General features: G+C 39.8%; 1 protein-coding gene across 1 annotated transcript in view; it reads right to left on the bottom strand.

Moving 5' to 3' along the window:
• MTUS1 (microtubule associated scaffold protein 1) overlaps positions 1-19,506 on the bottom strand; it is a 165,944-nt gene that overhangs the window by 91,717 nt on the left and 54,721 nt on the right. Inside the window, 2 exon segments of the mRNA XM_059909793.1 lie at positions 5,061-5,256; positions 10,239-12,490. Of these exon segments, the coding sequence (XP_059765776.1) occupies positions 5,061-5,256; positions 10,239-12,335 (2,293 nt within the window). The 5' untranslated portion in view covers positions 12,336-12,490.

Here is a 19,506-nt window from a genome sequence, read left to right as displayed (position 1 = left end):
AGCTCCACAAGGGCAAGAATTTGTCTCTTTTGTGCACCTCTTCATGCCCAGCACTTAGAACAGTTCCCAGCGCAAGCAGGCACTCAATAGATCCTTGTTAAATGACGAAGTGAGTGTGTCAGAACTACTGCGTGTACGCAATGGACGGAGGTCAGAAGCATAGACCCTGGGACCAGGCTGTCGGGCCTGTTCCCTGTCTCCACCAATTATTAACTTTGTAACTTTGGGCAAATTGCTTAAACTTTCAAAACCTCAAAATCCTCATTTATAGAATGGGAATAATCACAGTACGTATACTTCTTGAGTTGTGAGAATTATACATTCAGAAAGCTTAGAACAGCTTTCATTAGCATTCAAAACACCTTACTAGTATTACTTTTCTTATGGCAAGAAACACTGAGGTACATTCTTTAAAACGTGGTTTAACTATATACAAATACAGAAACATCTATAAGCAACACATTAAAGTTGGCTTTTAGAAATAGTTGTTAGATGATCATTTCTGGGTTTTAATAATTAACTTCTGCAAGCGTGAATACATTTCTCATAATTTTGCTTGCTATCTCTCAAACTCTTGCCTAGAAAGGCCAAAATGATACAAAAGTAAATGGAAATGATTTTAAAATCAATCTAACACTAAATAAACAAGAAATCAGTTTACAAAAACAACTGAGCAGGAAAGAAGAGAAACCTATAAGGGTAGGCAAGTCATTACAGGTTTGGGATGTACTCCTGGTTTGAGAGGAATTTATTTTACTAACCCACAATAAAGTGAATTAACACGAAGGTTTACCCTTTTGAAATGGTCTTCAGTTTTCTTCTAGAGAAACATCTCTTTCATGAGGCCTTTCTTCAGGCTCTGCTATGATCAGATGGGCCCCTGAACATTCTTTCCCTCCAAATCCTAAAGCGCTTAAGGGCCTTTTCCACACCCCTTACAGATCCCTTTGTGCTGTTCTTCGGTTGCTGCAGGAACATGCATTCACCCTCCCCAGGCAGTTTAAAGGAGCCCCAGGGCGGGGGGTATATTTTGTTCTATTTCCGTAATCCTACCTGGCTCAGGCTGGTCACTGGCAGGTCAATTACATGTGTGCATGAAGGAACACACACATTTATAATCTAAAACCTGGTAAGAACTGGTATTACCTCTGAAAGAGGGTGGCAGGCGCTCTCTGCAGGTGCCTGACTGGATCTCCAAGTATTTCCTAAGCAGTTATTTATTCAGCAGCATTAATCTGCAATGACCATGTAAAATCATTTACATCATGGTGAATTGATATCGAATGTTAAGCCAAGAGCCCGACAAAGAGAAATGCCACAGTTTCCGAAGTATCCATCTGAGCATAAAAATTTGAATTTTTCCAAAACTCACGGTCAGACTGAAAGTGTTTTCTTTAGACTAATAACGTGAAGGTTACGAGCATGGACTCCAGAGTCCTGTTACCTGGTCTGAATGTACTACCTCTGCCACTTTCTAGCTGCATAACCTTGACAAATTATTTAACCTCACTGTGATGGCTTCCTCTTCTATAAAATGCAGATAAGCCTCACAGAACTCTTATGAGGATTAAATGAATTTATAGGTGAAATGATAAAGACAAAGCCTGGAACTTGGTAAGCATTTAATAAGTGTGAGCTTCTATCACTGGCATTATAATTATTATTAGAAATAGTTTTCCTTGTTTATCTCATCTTATTTAATTAAGTGGTTGAAACACATACATACTCCAAAGAAACAAAGATAGTTTGGATCTGGTTTGTTACAATCACTTATAATCTGGTTTCAGATAAACTTCCAGATTTTTTTAAGTTACTTTTTTATTTCCAGTTTTAATGAGATGATTGACATACATCACTGTGTAAGTTTAAGGTGTACAGCATGATGATTTGACTTAACGTGTATTGTGAAGTGGATTACCGCAGTAAGTTTAGTTAACATCTATCACCTCATTTAGATGCAATTAGAAAACTTTTTTTTCCCTCATAATGAGATTTATTACTCTTAGGATCTACTCTCTTAACAACTTTCCCATATATTACACAGCAGAGCTAACTACAGTCATCATGCTGTACACTAGAACTGCCAGACTTTGACAAGTGAAATGGAAAAGTGCCATTGGGTTTAATTACAATTCTTTCTCATATTCATTTCAAAGCTTCAAGAAAATGGCAATTTCAACTCCAGGTCTGGTTTTCTACTTAGTTCTCTGAAAGGATTTATTGAAAACCCCAAGTTGGCTGGAACATTCCTGCTGGTTACCTTTCAGGAGACTAACTTTGTGTGAGCACAGAGGATATCCATTTGGTTTCAATTTTCTAAGACACAAACACTTCATTGTACAGTAAATGGCAATATGCGCTCAATGATCCAAAAACACATTGTTTTTGCTTCTTGATTTTCTGTTCTACTTTTAACTCTGTGACGATTAAGTTTCCTGTTCTCCACGACAAAACACCTCTCAATCTATTGTGAGTGTCCAAACAAGTTAGTTGTTATTAATATTTTAAAAACATAACACAGCATAATCAAGTTAGTCTTCCAACCATTAAAATAAAAAAACTCAAATGCAAATCCACAAAATTTCTGGTTACACTGATTTTTTTTCCATTTATATATGGAAAATCACCAGGTAAGAGATAATTTAGTTTTTAACTTGGATTGAAAACTCTGAATGCATAGCTTAGTTATTAAACTTATTTACACAAGTTAATAAAAGCTCAATAAATTTCCTGTCTTTTCATTAAGACCAAGCAGACCTAGTTTCCCCTCTATAAGGCATGGCATTATGTAGCATACAGTAAAGGGACTTCAAAACTGTGTCACTCCTTGGTGGGATCACCTACATAAAAGAATCCCATCATTTACAATACATCCTGGGTACTGGCCTAATTTCTTAAAAGTGTGCGCTTCAGGGTTTCTGGGATTCGAGCACCATGTGGTCCAGAGAATCACACTAGTAGCAGCCACTGCTCAGGAAATTAGGTGAGCTCCAAACTGCCCCTAGAAAGATAAGGACTGCAAAAGCTGATGGAGCCTGACATTCTCCAACCCTCCTACTTCACAGAAGCCCAGGGAGCGGAAACGACTAGCTCGTGCACCTCCCTGGGGCCATGGCGGTGCTAGAACGCAGAACTCCTAACAACAGGCCAGGATGCCAGCGGCCAGGGCCCTCTGGGCCGCCAAGCCACAGGTGCTGCTGACACCCAAGCAGGAAGGGGCTCCCCGTCATCTGGAAAATCCATAAGCCTTGTACGGCAGCGACAGTAAGAACCGAAGCTTTGATCTCACTTATGCCCCAACTCCCCAAACTGTGGCAACATCCAAAATAAGGATTGTTGCTTCTCCCGATGTCTTTAGCGTCTCTTCTGTTTTCCTCCCAAAGGATGAACACTTGGAGCTGACAAATTCCTTCTTCCCACTCAGCTCCTCTGGGGATAGAAATGGAAATGCGTGCAAACCCCTCTTCTGCCAGCCATACCTCTTCCTGGGTTTGCTCCTCAGGACCCTCAAGACCTTGATGCACAAGACCTGATTTATTTAGGCCTGAACCTAAGTAAATCACCCTTAAGACACGTCTGAGTGTTATAAGCTTCTCACACAACAGCTTCATAACAGGATTGGAAAATAAAACCTAAAAATACTAAGGTGTAGACAGGTAAAGAGATCCCCTGAGGATTTAGTTGGTTTTGTTAGTTTCTGCAAAATGTTCTCACATGTGTGAACACATAAGTCTTGAGGCACTTTTTTTCCCCCAGACCATCCAACAGCAGTCACTATTTTTATAAGGGAACGTACTTCTAAATCTGTCTGACATGCCTTTCGTTTGCTCAGTGTTGCGCCTGCTCAAGTGAGGGGCATTCCCTGCAGAGTGCGCTTGCTCAACTGCAATGGCCAGCAGGCTTTTTGTCTTAGTCCCTGTGAAAAGGGCTGCCTTTCCCATTTCCTGTTCTTATTTTAACACAGAGAAACGCAAACCTCTGCCAATTTAGGAAGACATTTAACAGCTACTTTGGAAGCTCTCAAATTTTATAAATCGAACATGACTTTACTACTTCTAATATACAAACCAACATAAATCAAAGTTCGTATTAGAAAAGTTTAACTTTTTAGTCACCCTCACATCCCTGAAGATTTTATAATAGACCTTTCCGTAAAATTCAAGAAAAAAACTAGTCTCCTCAAACATGATGAGGGCACATTATGAAACTAGTATATCACACCAGTATTATTAAGCAGTTAACCATCTGTAAAACATTTAAAAGTGAAATGACAGGGCTTCCCTGGTGGCGCAGTGGTTGAGAATCTGCCTGCCAATGCAGGGGACACGGGTTCGAGCCCTGGTCTGGGAAGATCCCACATGCCGCGGAGCAACTGGGCCCGTGAGCCACAACTACTGAGCCTGCGCGTCTGGAGCCTGTGCTCCGCAACAAGAGAGGCCGCGACAGTGAGAGGCCCGCGCACCGCGATGAAGAGTGGCCCCCGCTTGCCGCAACTAGAGAAAGCTCTCTCACAGAAACGAAGACCCAACACAGCCAAAAATAAATAAATAAATAAATATTTTTTAAAAAAGTGAAATGATAGACATTACATGAAATTTCTAAAAATCTTATATGTTCTGGTATAATGTTATAAGTCATAATTCTAGTTATTACTTTAAAATGTATATCTCAGAAATAACTTAAAAAAAAAAAAAGTGAAATGACTCATATATAACCAGTGCCCAATTTTGTGTGTGTGTGTGTGTGTGTGTGTGTGTGTGTGTGTGTGTGTGTGTGTGTGTGTGTATGCATGCTTCTGAATAGCTTTCACGTTGCTTTATGCACATCTCTCTCCCCCCAACAAGCCTTTACATCACTTAAGGATCAGGGCTGTGTCTTAGACTTCTTTTTCAGTCTTCCCTGTGCAAGATGTTGGTCCACAAAAGGCTAAATGCTTTAGTGACACAATGCATTAGAGTTCTATAACCAAAACCTGTCTCTCTGCTTCCTGATAGGACTAATTTTACATTCAAATAATTCATAAGCTGCTATAAAACACAACTGAGTTATTTTATGCTTACCAGAACTGGACACACGCCTTATCCTCTGCGGAGATACGGCTCGATCAGAGTTGAGATTTCTACTGTCACTATTCCGCCTCAAACAAGAAACAGAAGGCCCCACTTTGGCTTTCGGACCAGGTGTTTTCCTCAAAATGGAGCAGTTGGGCTTGGCTAGACTCCTACCTGAGATGGTTGCAGTTTTCGAAGCAGAACCCTGTGGAAAAAATAATGAAGGTTTCAGTCCAGATCATACCTTCCCCACACCACTTCCTGGTGGCGTCAGGTACGCAGAAAGGCACAATTTCTGCCTAAGCAGATATGCCAGATGGACATTTAATTCTCATTTTTACTATAAAGAAATTTAAACTCTTCATAGTTTACTCTTTGATTTGTCATGATCTGCCTTTTGTCCCCATCAGGGAAACTGTTCCCAAGGTGACTGATGCCACAAATTAAATTCAAGCTACAGCTTTCAGTCATTTTCCTAGAGGCCCTCTACATGGTCTCCAATGCCGATGATTCCATCATCGTTCTTTGGTTTCTCCCACAGAGCTCTCTCCTGGTTTCCCTTCTATCTGTCTGGTTATTCCATTTCTGGGTCCTGCTCTTCTATACCTTCAAATGCTGGTCATCACAAGGGTCCTCAACTTGGCCCTGTAAGCTTTCTCACCATATACTCTCCCCACGTGATCCTGTCCACTCTTTCCACTGCCACCTAAACACCGCTGTATCCCAAGTCCTCATGTCCAGGCCAACACTCTCTCCCAAGTTCCCCATATATTCAGTTTCTTTCTTCCTCTGCTTCACTTAGCATCCACCAGGCACCTCGACCTAACAATGTTGACAATAATATTATTGTTGTTTTTACTGATCAACATACAGCCCTTACAGAATGAAAAATAAGTTCGAAATGCACGTATCAATTCATTTAATCCTAATAACCCTACAAGGTTGATACTTTCATCATACCGCATTTCACAGCAGAAGAACGTGAAGCAGTTTCTAAAAATCAGATTAATTTTACCCATCCATCTCAAAACTCAGCTCTTCTCATATTCGCCACCATGTGCCCAGGCACCCAACTTACACAATGAAAGCTATTTCTAGGGGCTTCCTTTCTTACCTCCTAAGCCCCTCTGGATGTCATTCTCGCCCTTCTCCATCTGCCTTAGTACAGGCTGCGTCATTTCTGGGATGCCTGGAACCATATCCAATTCACCTCTCAGCCCACTGCTAAGGCGATCTCTCTAAAGTCCAAACTGGGCTAGGAGGCTTCCCTCCGTCTCCCAGATAAAGTCGACTCTTCCAAATAACGCCTTTTGGATGTGGCCGCCCTGCCACCCTCTTCAACTTGCTCCTTACTGTTCATGGTTCTGCACCCCCAGCTCCCATGATACTCACTACCCCGCGTCCCCTAAATGAGAATGTTTCTTCATCTTTGTACATGTTATTCCTTCCACCCAGAATACCCTTCCATTCATCCTTGATCTTTAAGCTTCAGCTAGTGACTAACATGCTCTCTCCCCTAGAAGCCTTCCCTTCCTTGACAACTCTCCCCATCGCCACCACCCTACTCTGCCGTGAGCAGGACAGGGAGTCTATACACACTCCCAACTGAGGACTTAACAGTCCCTTTTTGTTCACCTTCTAATACTACCCACTGTACTAGGCACTAGGTTTGGCCAGGGGCTGTGTCTTTCCGTCTCTAAATCCCAACAGTCACCGTCCTATAGAGCACAAAGTCAGCACCCAATAAAGGTTCTCATTCTACATGTAGGAAATGAGAGCCTGAGATTTGCTCAAAGAACAAAGTTCAACACCATAAGCTATAATTTGTATTCTCCCATTAAAGAAAAATTGAGCCTCACAGAGACTAAGCAACTTGCCTGAGGTCATTTTGCCAATGAATGGATGGAGCTACAATGTGAAACCACATCAAACTCCAAAATCGATGCTCCTAACCTATACGTTGCCTATTGCCCCCCAGGACCATTCTTTCTTTGCTTAATAAGTCATAAGTGCAGGACTTCCCTGGTGGCGCAGTGGTTAAGAATCCGCCTGCCAATGCGGGGACACAGGTTCGAACCCTGGTCCGGGAAGATTCCACATGCCGCGGAGCAATGAAGCCCGTGCACCACAACTACTGAGCCTGTGCTCTAGAGCCCACAAACCACAACTACTGAGCCCACATGCCACAACTACTGAGGCCCGCGTGCCTAGAGCCCGTGCTCTACAACAAGAGAAGCCACTTGAAGGAGAAGCCCGTGCACCACAACAAAGAGTAGTCCTGGCTCTCCGCAACTAGAGAAAAGACCACGTGCAGCAACGAAGACCCAATGTAGCCAAAAATAAATAAATAAATTTATTTTTTAAAAAAGTCATAAGTGGATAATTTCCCCTAGAGATACGTAAAGCCCCATGTTGATGACATACACTAGGTGTATTAAAAACTAAATTAAATAGGGCAATATCCTAAGAGAACACTGGAAAGCAACCTAAAATTGGCCAAAAAAAGCAGGCGATGGACACAAAGATCTTCTCCCTCTACCATAAAACCGGCTAACGTAATCCCCCAGAAAAACCTTTGAAAAAGTAAACCAAACTTTTAACCTACTTACAAAGTGAATCTTTAACAAATTAGATTTGTTCTGCCTTTCAGAACCAACATTCCATAGAATTTTGAAAGCCTGTGGTGTGTGGAGCCGGAAGGGCCAGGATTCAAGTCAGAGGACCTGAGTTTGAATCTCAATCTGACAACTTACCAGCTATGTGTGTGTGCTAAGTAACCACTTATGAAGCTTTAAACTGTAGCTAATGAATTTCCCATTGTTACTGGCAAGAGTAAATGACAGTGTATAAAGCACCTGAACATTTCTGAGAAAATTAAACGACATAATATACATAAAGCACCTGAGCAAAGGGTTTGGCCCAGAGCAGTCAACGAAAAAAATATCAATTTATTTCCATTTAGATAAGTCACCATTCCTTTTATCTAACGTGCTATCACCAATATATAACCTCTATAATGGGGAGCTATACTCAACCTGCATCAAATTAAAGTCAAATTCCTTCTCCAACAGAAGAAGCTTTCTGAAGTTTCAGGTAAACCCCGACCAAACAGCTGGGAGGTTGCCGGCAACCTAAGGATTCAGTGAACTCAAGGCCTAATTTGTCTCAAGACCAACAGAGCACATTGAAAATGCACATTTCTCCAGCACTGTCTCATCACAGAACGAGGCAGATTCAGAGCCTTTGGGTGCTGCTGAAATGACTAAGAAACATAGGGGTTTGCCTACAACACAACGCAAAGGCTCACTCATTCAACTCTCTACAATAAACACAAAGCCTGTGGCCAGTGACGGTTTGCTGGGCCCCTTCCCCATGATACACGGAAATGTGTTAAGAGGTGAATAGTGATATTAGAGGGAATTGCACATGAAACATTATCATGGGGAAAAATGAGTTTTTAATACTCATCAACAAGTAAAAGTGTCAGTACTGAAAATATGGAAATCCTAACTGCAAGGTTCCTAAGATGAAAAGTGCTTCTTCTCCAGTACTGGGATCCACTTCAACGCGATGATTCTATCACCTTACTTCAGCATCACACCATAAGCCTGAAAGACAGGCTTCCATTCCACACATGGGAAATAGAAAGCTAAGACTTACTCTCAATGCACATATCAGAAAAACTTCTAATTTCAAAATTACACAGCCAATTTACATGCAAGGCAAATGTTATTTAAAGAAACTTTATGCTAGGTTTTCTGGCAGTTGGAGATCAGTGCACAATAAAAGTCTCCCATAAATCAAGGAGGAATAAATGTATTCTTTTCATGTATATGTATCTATAAACACCAAACTAAGAATGTTGCTTAGAATTACCAGAGGTTGTCATTTAATTTAACAAAGTATCTAATTAAAAATCGTATAAAATGAGTTTCCTAAGTCTGACTTCAAAAGGACTTAAAAATAAAAATCTGAGTTTTGAAATAATGGACAGTCTCAGTAGCTTAGACATCGTTGCGGTGGACCATTCTTCCTAAAAAGATTTACTATAAACGCCAAAGCATCTCTAAACTGAACTAGCTCAAGAATATCTTCCTGAAAGGACCTAACAATTCCCTATGCACCCTCAAAACACTTAAAACAGCCCTTTAACACTTCACCAAACTACACGTTGCATTCCTCTCAGACATGAGCCCTCCACACAGATGACTTCCATCTGCCTTCCCACCCTGGCACCGGCCTCCACTCCTGGCCCAGAGGACAGACGCCCAGGAAAAGCCTATGTGGGGCTAGAGATGCATGCACGCCCCCACTGCCGAAACAGCACTGGGGATGAACACACAAAGCCCAGAGTAGCCTCCCAAATGCTTCCAACGCTCAGAAAGCTAGTTTCTTCATGCTAGAGTCAAAGCTATATCCATGCTGGAAAAAAAAAAAAAATCTTTGAACTGCATGTGAATTCTTGTTTAAATGGAACCCCTAAATATCTGCCAGGTACCGTTTAAAACATACTGCCTTTTCACTATACATGAATAACATGGGTTTTATTTTAGTACCAGGAATCAATACATTAGGACTGCAAGAGACCTCAGACATCTACTAGCCCAATCCTTTCACCTCTGCGTCTCAAAAGGTTACTTGCCCAGAGTCACCTTAGCTAATCAGAGGCAGAATCCAGAATCCTCTTGTTCACAGGACAGGGCTCCTCTACCTGGAGCAGCTTCCTCAACAGGAGACCAGGAATTATTTTTACGTTGATAGTGTTTACCAGCACTGCCTAGCCATTTCTCACATGTGGCCCAATACATTTGTTAAATTCATAAACAAAATGTTTATTTTTTCATAAATATAAAATATAATCAGATATTTAACTTCAAATAACTAATTACACTAAAATATTAAAGTAACCTGTTCTTTCAGCTTACCATTAAAAGGAATGTTGATACTCAATACAAAATACTGGACTTGAGAGGTTTGTTTTTTTTTCCCCAATATGCAGGTAACCAATTAACACTCTAAAATGTACTGACTGACAAGACAAAGAATTACTGAATAACACAGCAATACCTGAAAGCAAATCTGCACACCTAGTTCAGCAATATTATTGACTATCGGTGGATAAGCAATTGCTAATACATCTCTCCGTTTCCACCACCATTTCCTGAAGCAGGCAAAAATTTCACTTACCAAAAACAAAGAACCATAGTCAAAGGTCTCATTCATAATTTCCTTTTTTAGCTCTTGTTTTGCCATCAGTGTTCCATTTTCTTTTTCACCCTTGTTTTCAGGGCTAATCCTATCGATGTTGGAAGTATAGGACATTTGCAAACATTCTGTGCTTTCCACTTTAATAGGGAGTTCACCTTTGATCTTCTGAAAAACTGCAGCCACGGACCCAGTCTCACACGCTGAATTGGAAGAACTTGCTTTGTCAACATCTTCCTGATTCGATTTCATGGCAGATGTTGTTCTTAGAACTTTGTGTGAAGCATTTTTAGAGTGAGTTGTAACATGCACAGCCTGGCTCGTAATGAGTTTATTAAATTGCTGCTTATGTGTCTTGTTAATTAGGATTTCTGCTTTTGTGTCTGCATTCAAGTCAGATGTTGGTGTTTTTCTCAAAGCTGTCAACGGTCTTGAGGAAGACACGGATGAGGGTGATGAGGCCCCAGTTAACTGAGGTCGGGGTGCAGCCTTTGATAGAGCAGGGTCCTTGGACTGTAGCACTGGTCTGGATACAACTTTTGCTTTGACATTCTTGAAGTTTGGTCTTGGGTAATTTATAATTTCAGTTTTTCTAACTTTGCTGCCTAGGGGGCTATTCGTTTTGGTGGTTGATTTTCCTAGATTAGGTTTAGACGTGTTCATCGGTGCCCCCTTCAAGTTTGGTAAACGTCTAAGCTCTCGATTACTCTTCTGCACTTTACTCCATTTCTCCGTCCCTTCAATAGGTGAGATAGAAAAGGTTGCGTTTGTGGGTTCTAGGACTGGCGTGGACATGCAAACTATGTTATTTGTACTAATGACCATATCATCTGCATCCCAAGTCAGTTCAAATGATGAAGCCACCTTTTGTCCTGGCGGGCTATTCGGTATCAATTCTACAGTATGATTTCGGGTTCCCAAATCCTTTTCATTAGAGGCAACTGGTGTGTCTTTAGCCACAGTGACTTGATGTTCTGGGTCCAGCACTTGGGTTTTGCTTTTATCAAAAGCTGGCACCAGTAAAGGGCATTCATCATCTATAAGACAATTGGACACTGTTTCTCTTACATTTTGGCCCACTTCCTTTTGCCCATATGAGCTCTGTGAATGTCTCTCACTATTTGGTTCATCTTTAGACGAACAAAAGAACTCTTGTAATACAGACCCATTGGGAACGTCCATACCATGAGAAACTGGTGTTAGAGCTTGTATCTCCTTTTCTCCGCCTAATCTTTGCTGTGCCCCATCTGGGTACTCACTGGTGACCTTTCCCGAAGAACAGTGACAGTGATTTGCAGTATCTGGAAGAACAACATCAGTTTGCATCACCATGTCAGAAAACGCTGTGTAAGTTGTGTCTTGGGCCTGTGATGCTGTAGCTTGAGGGTTTTCGAAGCTGTCTCTATCATAACTCATTTCTCTCACATATATCTTATCAGAATGGGAAGATGGAGGAATGGAACAGGATGAAGATGTATTTCTACTTCTCACGCTGGTTGGCTGCAGGCTTGCAGCGGTAGGCAAAGACTGACTCTTTCTGGTGGTGTCATGTGTTATGAAGGTACAGTTACAATTATCCACTTTCATGTCAAATGTCTGGTTTAGCGCCAAGGCAGTAGGGTTTTCTGTACAGTTCAAATCATCATCATTAGGATTCCACACAAAAGGTAGAGATGTCGCAACGCTCTGGTCCTGAAATGATTCTAGGGAATGACAACTGCTATGCAAATCTTTGGGTTCCTCTGTATTTACAACATGTGCAAATGACAGACATGTGGAATCCTTGTGCATATCTAACATCTCCTTACTAACAAAATCACTTGAAGACTTTTGGTGTTCAAGTACTTCAACACACTGAGGGTTTAAAGAAATATTTTCACCAATGACCACAGCAGAGTTGGTTTCATAATCAACCACCATGTCATCTGGGTTGGCAGAATTCCAACTCACATTATTGGTTGAAGAGTTTTGGGTACATGGTGATTTTTGGTTGTATGCGTATGTGTTTCCATTTTTATCACTGATAAATAAGGACTGCAGTTCCTCTTCTGTCTTGTCATCTGAATTATCATCATTCATCCTGAAATATTAACTTTAAACCTCTGCCATTTTATTTCTTCTTTAAAACCTTTCAAATGAGAGGGAAGGAAAATTTGTCCATCTCCTAAGTTTTTCAGCACAGTTGAAAGTTTCTTAGTCTAAGATGTCTTGAACTTGAAATGATTTGTTGTTCCCTGGAAGAAATAAAATGTTTCACTCAAGTAAATATTAGAAAATTAACAAGTCATCACTTGATTAATTTCAATTGCTTTCTTTTTACATTTAAAGAACCTACAACTATGGACAGGGGTGACTAAGATATTAGCTAAAGAATCACCCTCTTTTCAAACATACTTTTTCATTTGAGGAAATGGGCAGAATGGGCTGCTAAAACTGCCCCCTCCCATCTGAGATGCCTCTGCCCTTACTCACCATAATAGAGAAGGAAGCCAAATCTGACAATAGCCTTTCCTTCTTTTTGGTTGACAGAGTGACTTTTGGTCCTAATTTGCCTAGGACGGTCCCAATTTATGCCTGTTGTCCCAACATAATTAGAAATAATGCCCTTTTTATTTTCAGAAGAGTCCCCTATTGTTTCCATGAAGAATGACTTCCAGACAGATTAAGCAGGCACAGCACATAAGCTAAAGATCAATGAAGATTTAGGGCACTAGCGTTTCTCTTTCCCGTTTTCATTGCCTTTCTCAAACCCACTCCATTTCAAAGTTGAAAAAAAGAAAAGCTGTTGCTTCTTCATAGTTAAAGTGGTATTCTATTGAAAGTACCTAAAAATGTTGAACACAGTTCCTGTACGACACAACAATTCTCCTCTTAGGTATCTACTAAAACGAAAGGAATACATCCAAAAACTTGTACACAAATGTACATGGTTCAGTCTCCCTACGGGTCACCAAGAAAAAAAAAAGTGTACATGATGTGTAATAGAAGCATTATTCATAACAGCTCAAAAGTGGAAGCAACCCAAATGTCCATTAACTGGTAAACAGATAACAAAATGTTGTGTACCCATACAACGGAATATATTTTTCAGCAAGAGAAACAAATGGAGTATTGATGCATGCTACAACATGGATACAATGTTATGACTTAAAATATAAATAAAAGAATATTATGAGCAAAAGTAAAAAAATATATAAGTAAAAGAAGCCACTCACAAAAGACTACATATTATGGGATACTATTTACATGAAATGTCCAGAATAGGCAAATCTATAGAAAGTAGATGAGTGGTTCTCTAGGGCTGAGAAGGGGTGCGAGGGAAGGGAGTGAGGAGTGGCTGCTGATTGGAATGTGTTTATTTTGAGGGTAATAAAAATGCTCTAAGGGTTATGATTATAGTGATGGTTGCACAGAGCTATAAATATACTAAAATTATTGAATTGTACACTTTTAAAAAATCATTAAAAACAACCCATGAAAGCTTTCAAATCCAAGGATTTTTGCAAAAAACTAAAATTTTATTATGCTTTTGATTATACTGAAGTGCTTAAGAAAGGCCCAAATATTCAAGCTAGGACTGCAAATACCTCATATAGATATACATTCGCTTGAACTGACTTTCTAATCTTGGTATTTAATGTCAACCAGGTATCATGGTTCTGTTCTGAAGAAATAAAATATCCATGAGGAAAAAAATGACATTCTGTAACCTAGAAATTTGTAAGTTAAGAGTAGATCTCATTTTTCTATTTTGCAATCTTTTCTCTGTATTCAAACATACTTCAGTGACCTAAATACAATGAGGAGAATAGGAACGATGGAAGAACTCAAAGGATCAGTATCTTTGCTAACGGTGCTCTGGACTTCCAGCCATGCATCCTGAAACCAGCTTGTACCAGGGGCAAGAAGAAAGGCTGCAATGTTTATGTCAACAGCACGCAGGCACACGCATACAAGAGATTCTGATCCCAAAATAAGTGCTATAGGATTTATATGCTGGTAGAAAATTTAAATTAGTCTCTTTTTCCCCACCATAGCTCTTTAGGTAATAAAGAAATCACTGAAATAACAGATTTTGGCTAGCACCTTAATAAAAGTTTTTATGAAACACAAATTATATTTTTAATTCTCGGGTATAAAACAGGTTAGAGCTAAATGTTTAAATCAGGAAGTCCATTTATTCATTTTTTAGAGTTACGTGGGGGGGGGTATAATTTCACAGAGCACGAGATATGCTACACCTTTATGTTTCCATAAGTCCAATACTCATTTACGAGATTCTGGTATAAGCAGACAGGAGCACTGCAAACAGGCGCATTTAACATAAATCGTAGAAGTTGTTTGCCTGTATAAAGAGAGTCATTAAATTCAATTGATGGCGCTTTACTTCCTGAGCTCCCTCTTTCAAAGTATACAAAATATGATTTTAAAAAAACTGAAAAAAAGTAAAGAAAATTGTTTGTATGTCAAAGCATCTCAAGTTATTTTTTAAATAAATGTATAATAGGATAATTTATACCACCAGTTCCATGTCCTTCTATGTTTAGGTTGTTTCTAGATTTATTATTAAATATTATTTATTTATAAACAGCACTGCACTAAATATCTTTGCAATCTTTGACTACCTCTGATTGTTGCCTTTGGAAAAACTTCCTGGAAATAAAAGCATTACTGAGTCAAATGATGATTTTTGAAGGCTCTTAATATAGTCTGTCAAATCATTAATAGAATAAAAAGGCAGGATTATTAACAATGTATGTATTAATAAACGTATATAACCTGAGTTTTCTTTTAAAGCTTGTGCATTTTGTTCAGCATTGTCTCCCAAGAACTTTCCCAAGCTACTGTAATACAAAAACATTTCTAACAACTGTGAAATTCCACTAAAGTTAAGGTTAAATGTTTTAGATTTATAAGTCAGTAGATTGGGACTTCCCTGGTGGTCCAGTTAAGAATCCGCCTTCCAATGCAGGGGATGCGGGTTCGACCCCTGGTCCGGGAACTAAGATCCCACATGCCACGGGGCAAACTAAGCCCGCACACCACAACTAAAGAGCCCGTGTGCTGCAACTAAGGCCCGATGCAGCCAAATAAATAAAAATAAATATTAAAAAAAAAATTAAAAATAATTCAGTAGATTACAAAGAGTGATAGGAAAGTAAAGAAACCATCAGTCTTCACATGACTGCTTAGCACACTTGGATTTATAATTTTTTTTAATTCACACATCCAAGAAAAAAAAATCCCAAACTCGATGAGCAAAGCTATCAAAAAAAATAATAATAATACCACAGGGAGTTCCCTAGCAGTCCAGTGGTTAGGACTTGGAGCTTTCACTGCCGGGCCCCAGGGTTCAATCCCTGGTCCGGGTCCTAAGATCCTGCAAGCCACGCAGCTCGGCCAAAAAAAAAAAAAAAAAAAAAAAAAAAACCCACACAAAAAAATGTATTCTGAAGAAATACTTTAGGAGAATTTTGGTATGAAATAAATTTACTGAAGTCTTTTCTACTTTTGTAGATAAGAGTAAAGAATTAGAGGTACAGAGATTTGGATACCAAATTCTGAAGTTAAGCTTATCAGTTCCAGGATTAGTTGGAAGATCAACCTCAACATTCACTAAGGAAAAAAAAATAGCTTCAAGTCTCCATCTCATTACTACAGACATAAAGCCATGGGCAGGAAAGGGATGACCAGCCTTCCCTCAGGAATTCTGTCAAAAAAATTAAAATTGGGCTTCCCTGGTGGCGCAGTGGTTGAGAATCTGCCTGCCAATGCAGGGGACACGGGTTCGAGCCCTGGTCTGGGAAGATCCCACATGCCGCGGAGCAACTAGGCCCGTGAGCCACAACTACTGAGCCTGCGCGTCTGGAGCCTGTGCTCCGCAACAAGAGAGGCCACGATAGTGAGAGGCCCGCGCACAGCGATGAAGAGTGGACCCCGCTTGCCGCAACTAGAGAAAGCCCTAGCACAGGAACAAAGACCCAACATAGCAATCAATCAATCAATCAATCAATCTTAAAAAAAAAAAAAAAAAAAAAAAAAGAAATTACAGAGTTGAGTCAAGGCTCTCAAAAACTCTGACAGGGTTATAAAAAAAAAGAAAAAAAAAAAATTAAAATTTAGCCTTGCTGTCTTACGGCCAATCTCACTCCTTTCCTGATATAAGAATAGTACCTAAATTTCTACCACATGCTGGACTCATATTCTTTGACTTAATCTCACCTGACCCATGACGCAATGTCTTTATATTTCTACGATTACAATGTAATTTGTAAAGCCTTCAAAGTTACTATCTTGGGAACGTTTTTTACTAAAGCAAAATCAAAGATGTTGGACTTCCCTGGTGGTCCGGTGGTTAAGAATCCACCTGCCAATGCAGGGGACACGGGTTTGAGCCCTGGTCCGGGAAGATCCCACATGCCGCGGAGCAACTAGCCCGTGTGCCACAACTACTGAAGCCCACGCGCCTAGAGCCTGTGCTCGGCAACAAGAGAAGCCACCGCAATGAGAAGCCCGCGCACCGCACGAAGAGTAGCACCCGCTCACCGCAACTAGACAAAGCCAGCACACAGCAATGAAGACCCAACACAGCCAAAAATAAATAAATAAATAATAAAAATAAATTATTAAAAAAAAAAATCAAAGATGTTTAAAGAAGAGAAAAAGAGAGAAGGTTGGACTAAATCATTCTCACCCAAAGGGTTAATTTCTTAAGTTGTCGTTCAGTAGCATCATCTATCAGAACAAAGTAGAATGATTAAATTTCCTTTTTAAGAGAGCCATTTGGGAAAATAAAGAGATCTTTTTCAGAGAACAATTTGTACAAGAGAGAAAAATATCCCTACTTATTAAGATTTGGGAATATGAGAGGGTAGCTCCTCTTGAATAAAAAGATTAGCAGAATATGTATTTCAATAATGATTTCTAAGGTTAAAAATGGATAGATATGTACTAAAAGAAATGGTCAATGAAAAGCACTACTAGTGCAAGATTTGAGCTATTTCAACACCTTTGGGAAAAAATAAGGTTAGTTTCTAAATCTTAGCTTAAGAAGAATGGTTGTTCCCACAGATAAAAATCCATTATCATATAATTGAATTCATTAACATTGTCATTAATACTGAAAGACATTTTAGAGATCCAATTCAAATTTCCTCATTTTACAAATGAGGAAACCACTTCTAAGAAATAAACTCCATGGCTGGACCAAATTAGTTGCTAATGGCAGCTTACTGTTAGATTATACAATAGTTATGTGCCTTATTTGTCAACTGAACTATAAACCCAGTAGAGGCTTACACATCAGTAGGTATTTTCTACATCTTCCTATTACATGTAATGTCTAACCCAATAATTTGAACTTAACACAGCTAAACTTGCTATCCCATATGATAATTATGAAATAAAAGAATTTGTTTCCACAAGTCACATTTCTCTGAAGCCATAAACAACTTTAATTTTACTCCTTATTTATGTCAATATATGGCATACCAGTTGTTTAATAATACAATCATGACTTACAGCTTTAAATCACAGAATCATGTCAGTCGTCTTAAGTTTTTAAGAACTCACTAACCACAACTGTAGTTCAGCTCTCGAGGCTTTAAAACCCAAAATATTACCTAATCTTCAATGTACTGTAAAACAAAAAGACACATGCACAATACCTAAACTACAAATTTTATTCTAAAGTCAAAAACAAAGCAGTTGAACAAAAAGTCACCTGCATGTGTTACTAATAAATTCATAAAGCTCTACCTCCTGTTAAAACCATTCAAGGTGGCTAATAATTTTACCCCTAAGCCTCATCATATTACTTTTTTCACAATTCAGGGTTAAAGCCCTAAATTAGCTCCTGCAACCTACCTTTTGACAAACTCAACTTCCTCAAGCACTGAGCTTAGTAAAGTACATCTTACACCTAGGAACAAAGTACTGGTACAAGCATACCTAGTCGTTGGTTTCCTAAGAGCATAACGATTTCCAGTGAAGCCATTTAAGTAGGGGGAAATCTAGAGTCGGTTTAATGAATTTATAAGTGAAGGCTACGGACGTTCCACAACAAAGTTGAACTTTAAATAATTTACAAAACAAGTACAAATCAACTGGCTGCTTCTGAAAAAATGCAGATTGAGTCAGTAGGTCATGGGTGGGGCCTGAGATTCTGCATTTCTATCCAGCTCCCTGGTGATGGTGAAGCTTTTGGCCCATGGACCATCCCTGGAGTAGCAAGGATGTAGCAGGGAGCTCTGGGAAAAGATCGCCCACCTGGCCAACCAGATCAACAGAATAACTGTACTGTCAGAGCTAGTTACCCTCACATCCAACTTTATAATATGTTCTCTAACTGGAAACGGACGTCCCTTACTTTTGAAGCCTTAATTTATGCTTTTGCACTTTCCTCTCAGATAGCTAATACTCCCTCTATGGAAAATAACTGAAAAATTTTTATAGTCGTGGAAAATGTTGCTTCTAAATCCTACTTGAGTTTATTCCTTCCATGTGGAGGGAGTTCAGTGAGTGTAACATTCCTGCCCTTTTTCTGTCCTTTTACTCACTTCATCCAGAAGCAAGAAAGTGACTTAACTGGATTCTGTAAATTCAGGAAGAACTAGCTGGGCAAGAACTAGGATGAGGTGAGGGCACCATCTGCCGTGGACACTAAATATAAGACAGTCTCAGTAACCGTCCCCCCGGAGCCTGAGGCAAGGGAAAAGTCAGTAACACTGACACTGTCTTTCCTTTAAATTTTTGAGATTTTATTCATCGTGGATTTTTTAACATGAATTCTGATTTTTAAAAATAGTGATCGAGATAAACAACATTTAAAGCACTAAGGTTTTGCTGGCCTCACTCTCTTCACCCTAGCCCCAGCCCCGCTGCCCACAGAGAACACAAGCTCTCTTCTGTTCCCCACCCCTACCAGGAACAGGCCCCGCCCCTACAGTGGAAAGGGGGCAGTGAGGGTGGGAGGCCTGCCCTGTCATCTGCGCCTAGTGACCCGGGGGAAGTGTCTCTCAAACGCAGTTCTGTCTCTCAAACTCACTTTCATCTGTAACTAATCTATAATCACAGATGAAATTCTATAATTATAGTCTGTAATTATAATTCGTCTATAATCATCTATCCACCTTACTGTGTTTCTTATTCCTCAAATGGTTCATAACCAGAGAGAGGAGGAAGGCAAGGATAATATCCAAGAATCAACAGCCAACCCTGACCACGTGTTGGACACACTCTGGAACAAAGT

This window comes from Balaenoptera ricei, chromosome 21 (assembly GCF_028023285.1).
Source record: "Balaenoptera ricei isolate mBalRic1 chromosome 21, mBalRic1.hap2, whole genome shotgun sequence".
NCBI classification, from domain to species: Eukaryota; Metazoa; Chordata; class Mammalia; order Artiodactyla; family Balaenopteridae; genus Balaenoptera; species Balaenoptera ricei.
The sequence above is the reverse complement of the archived record's forward strand: the minus strand, read 5'-3'. Positions and strand labels throughout refer to the sequence as shown.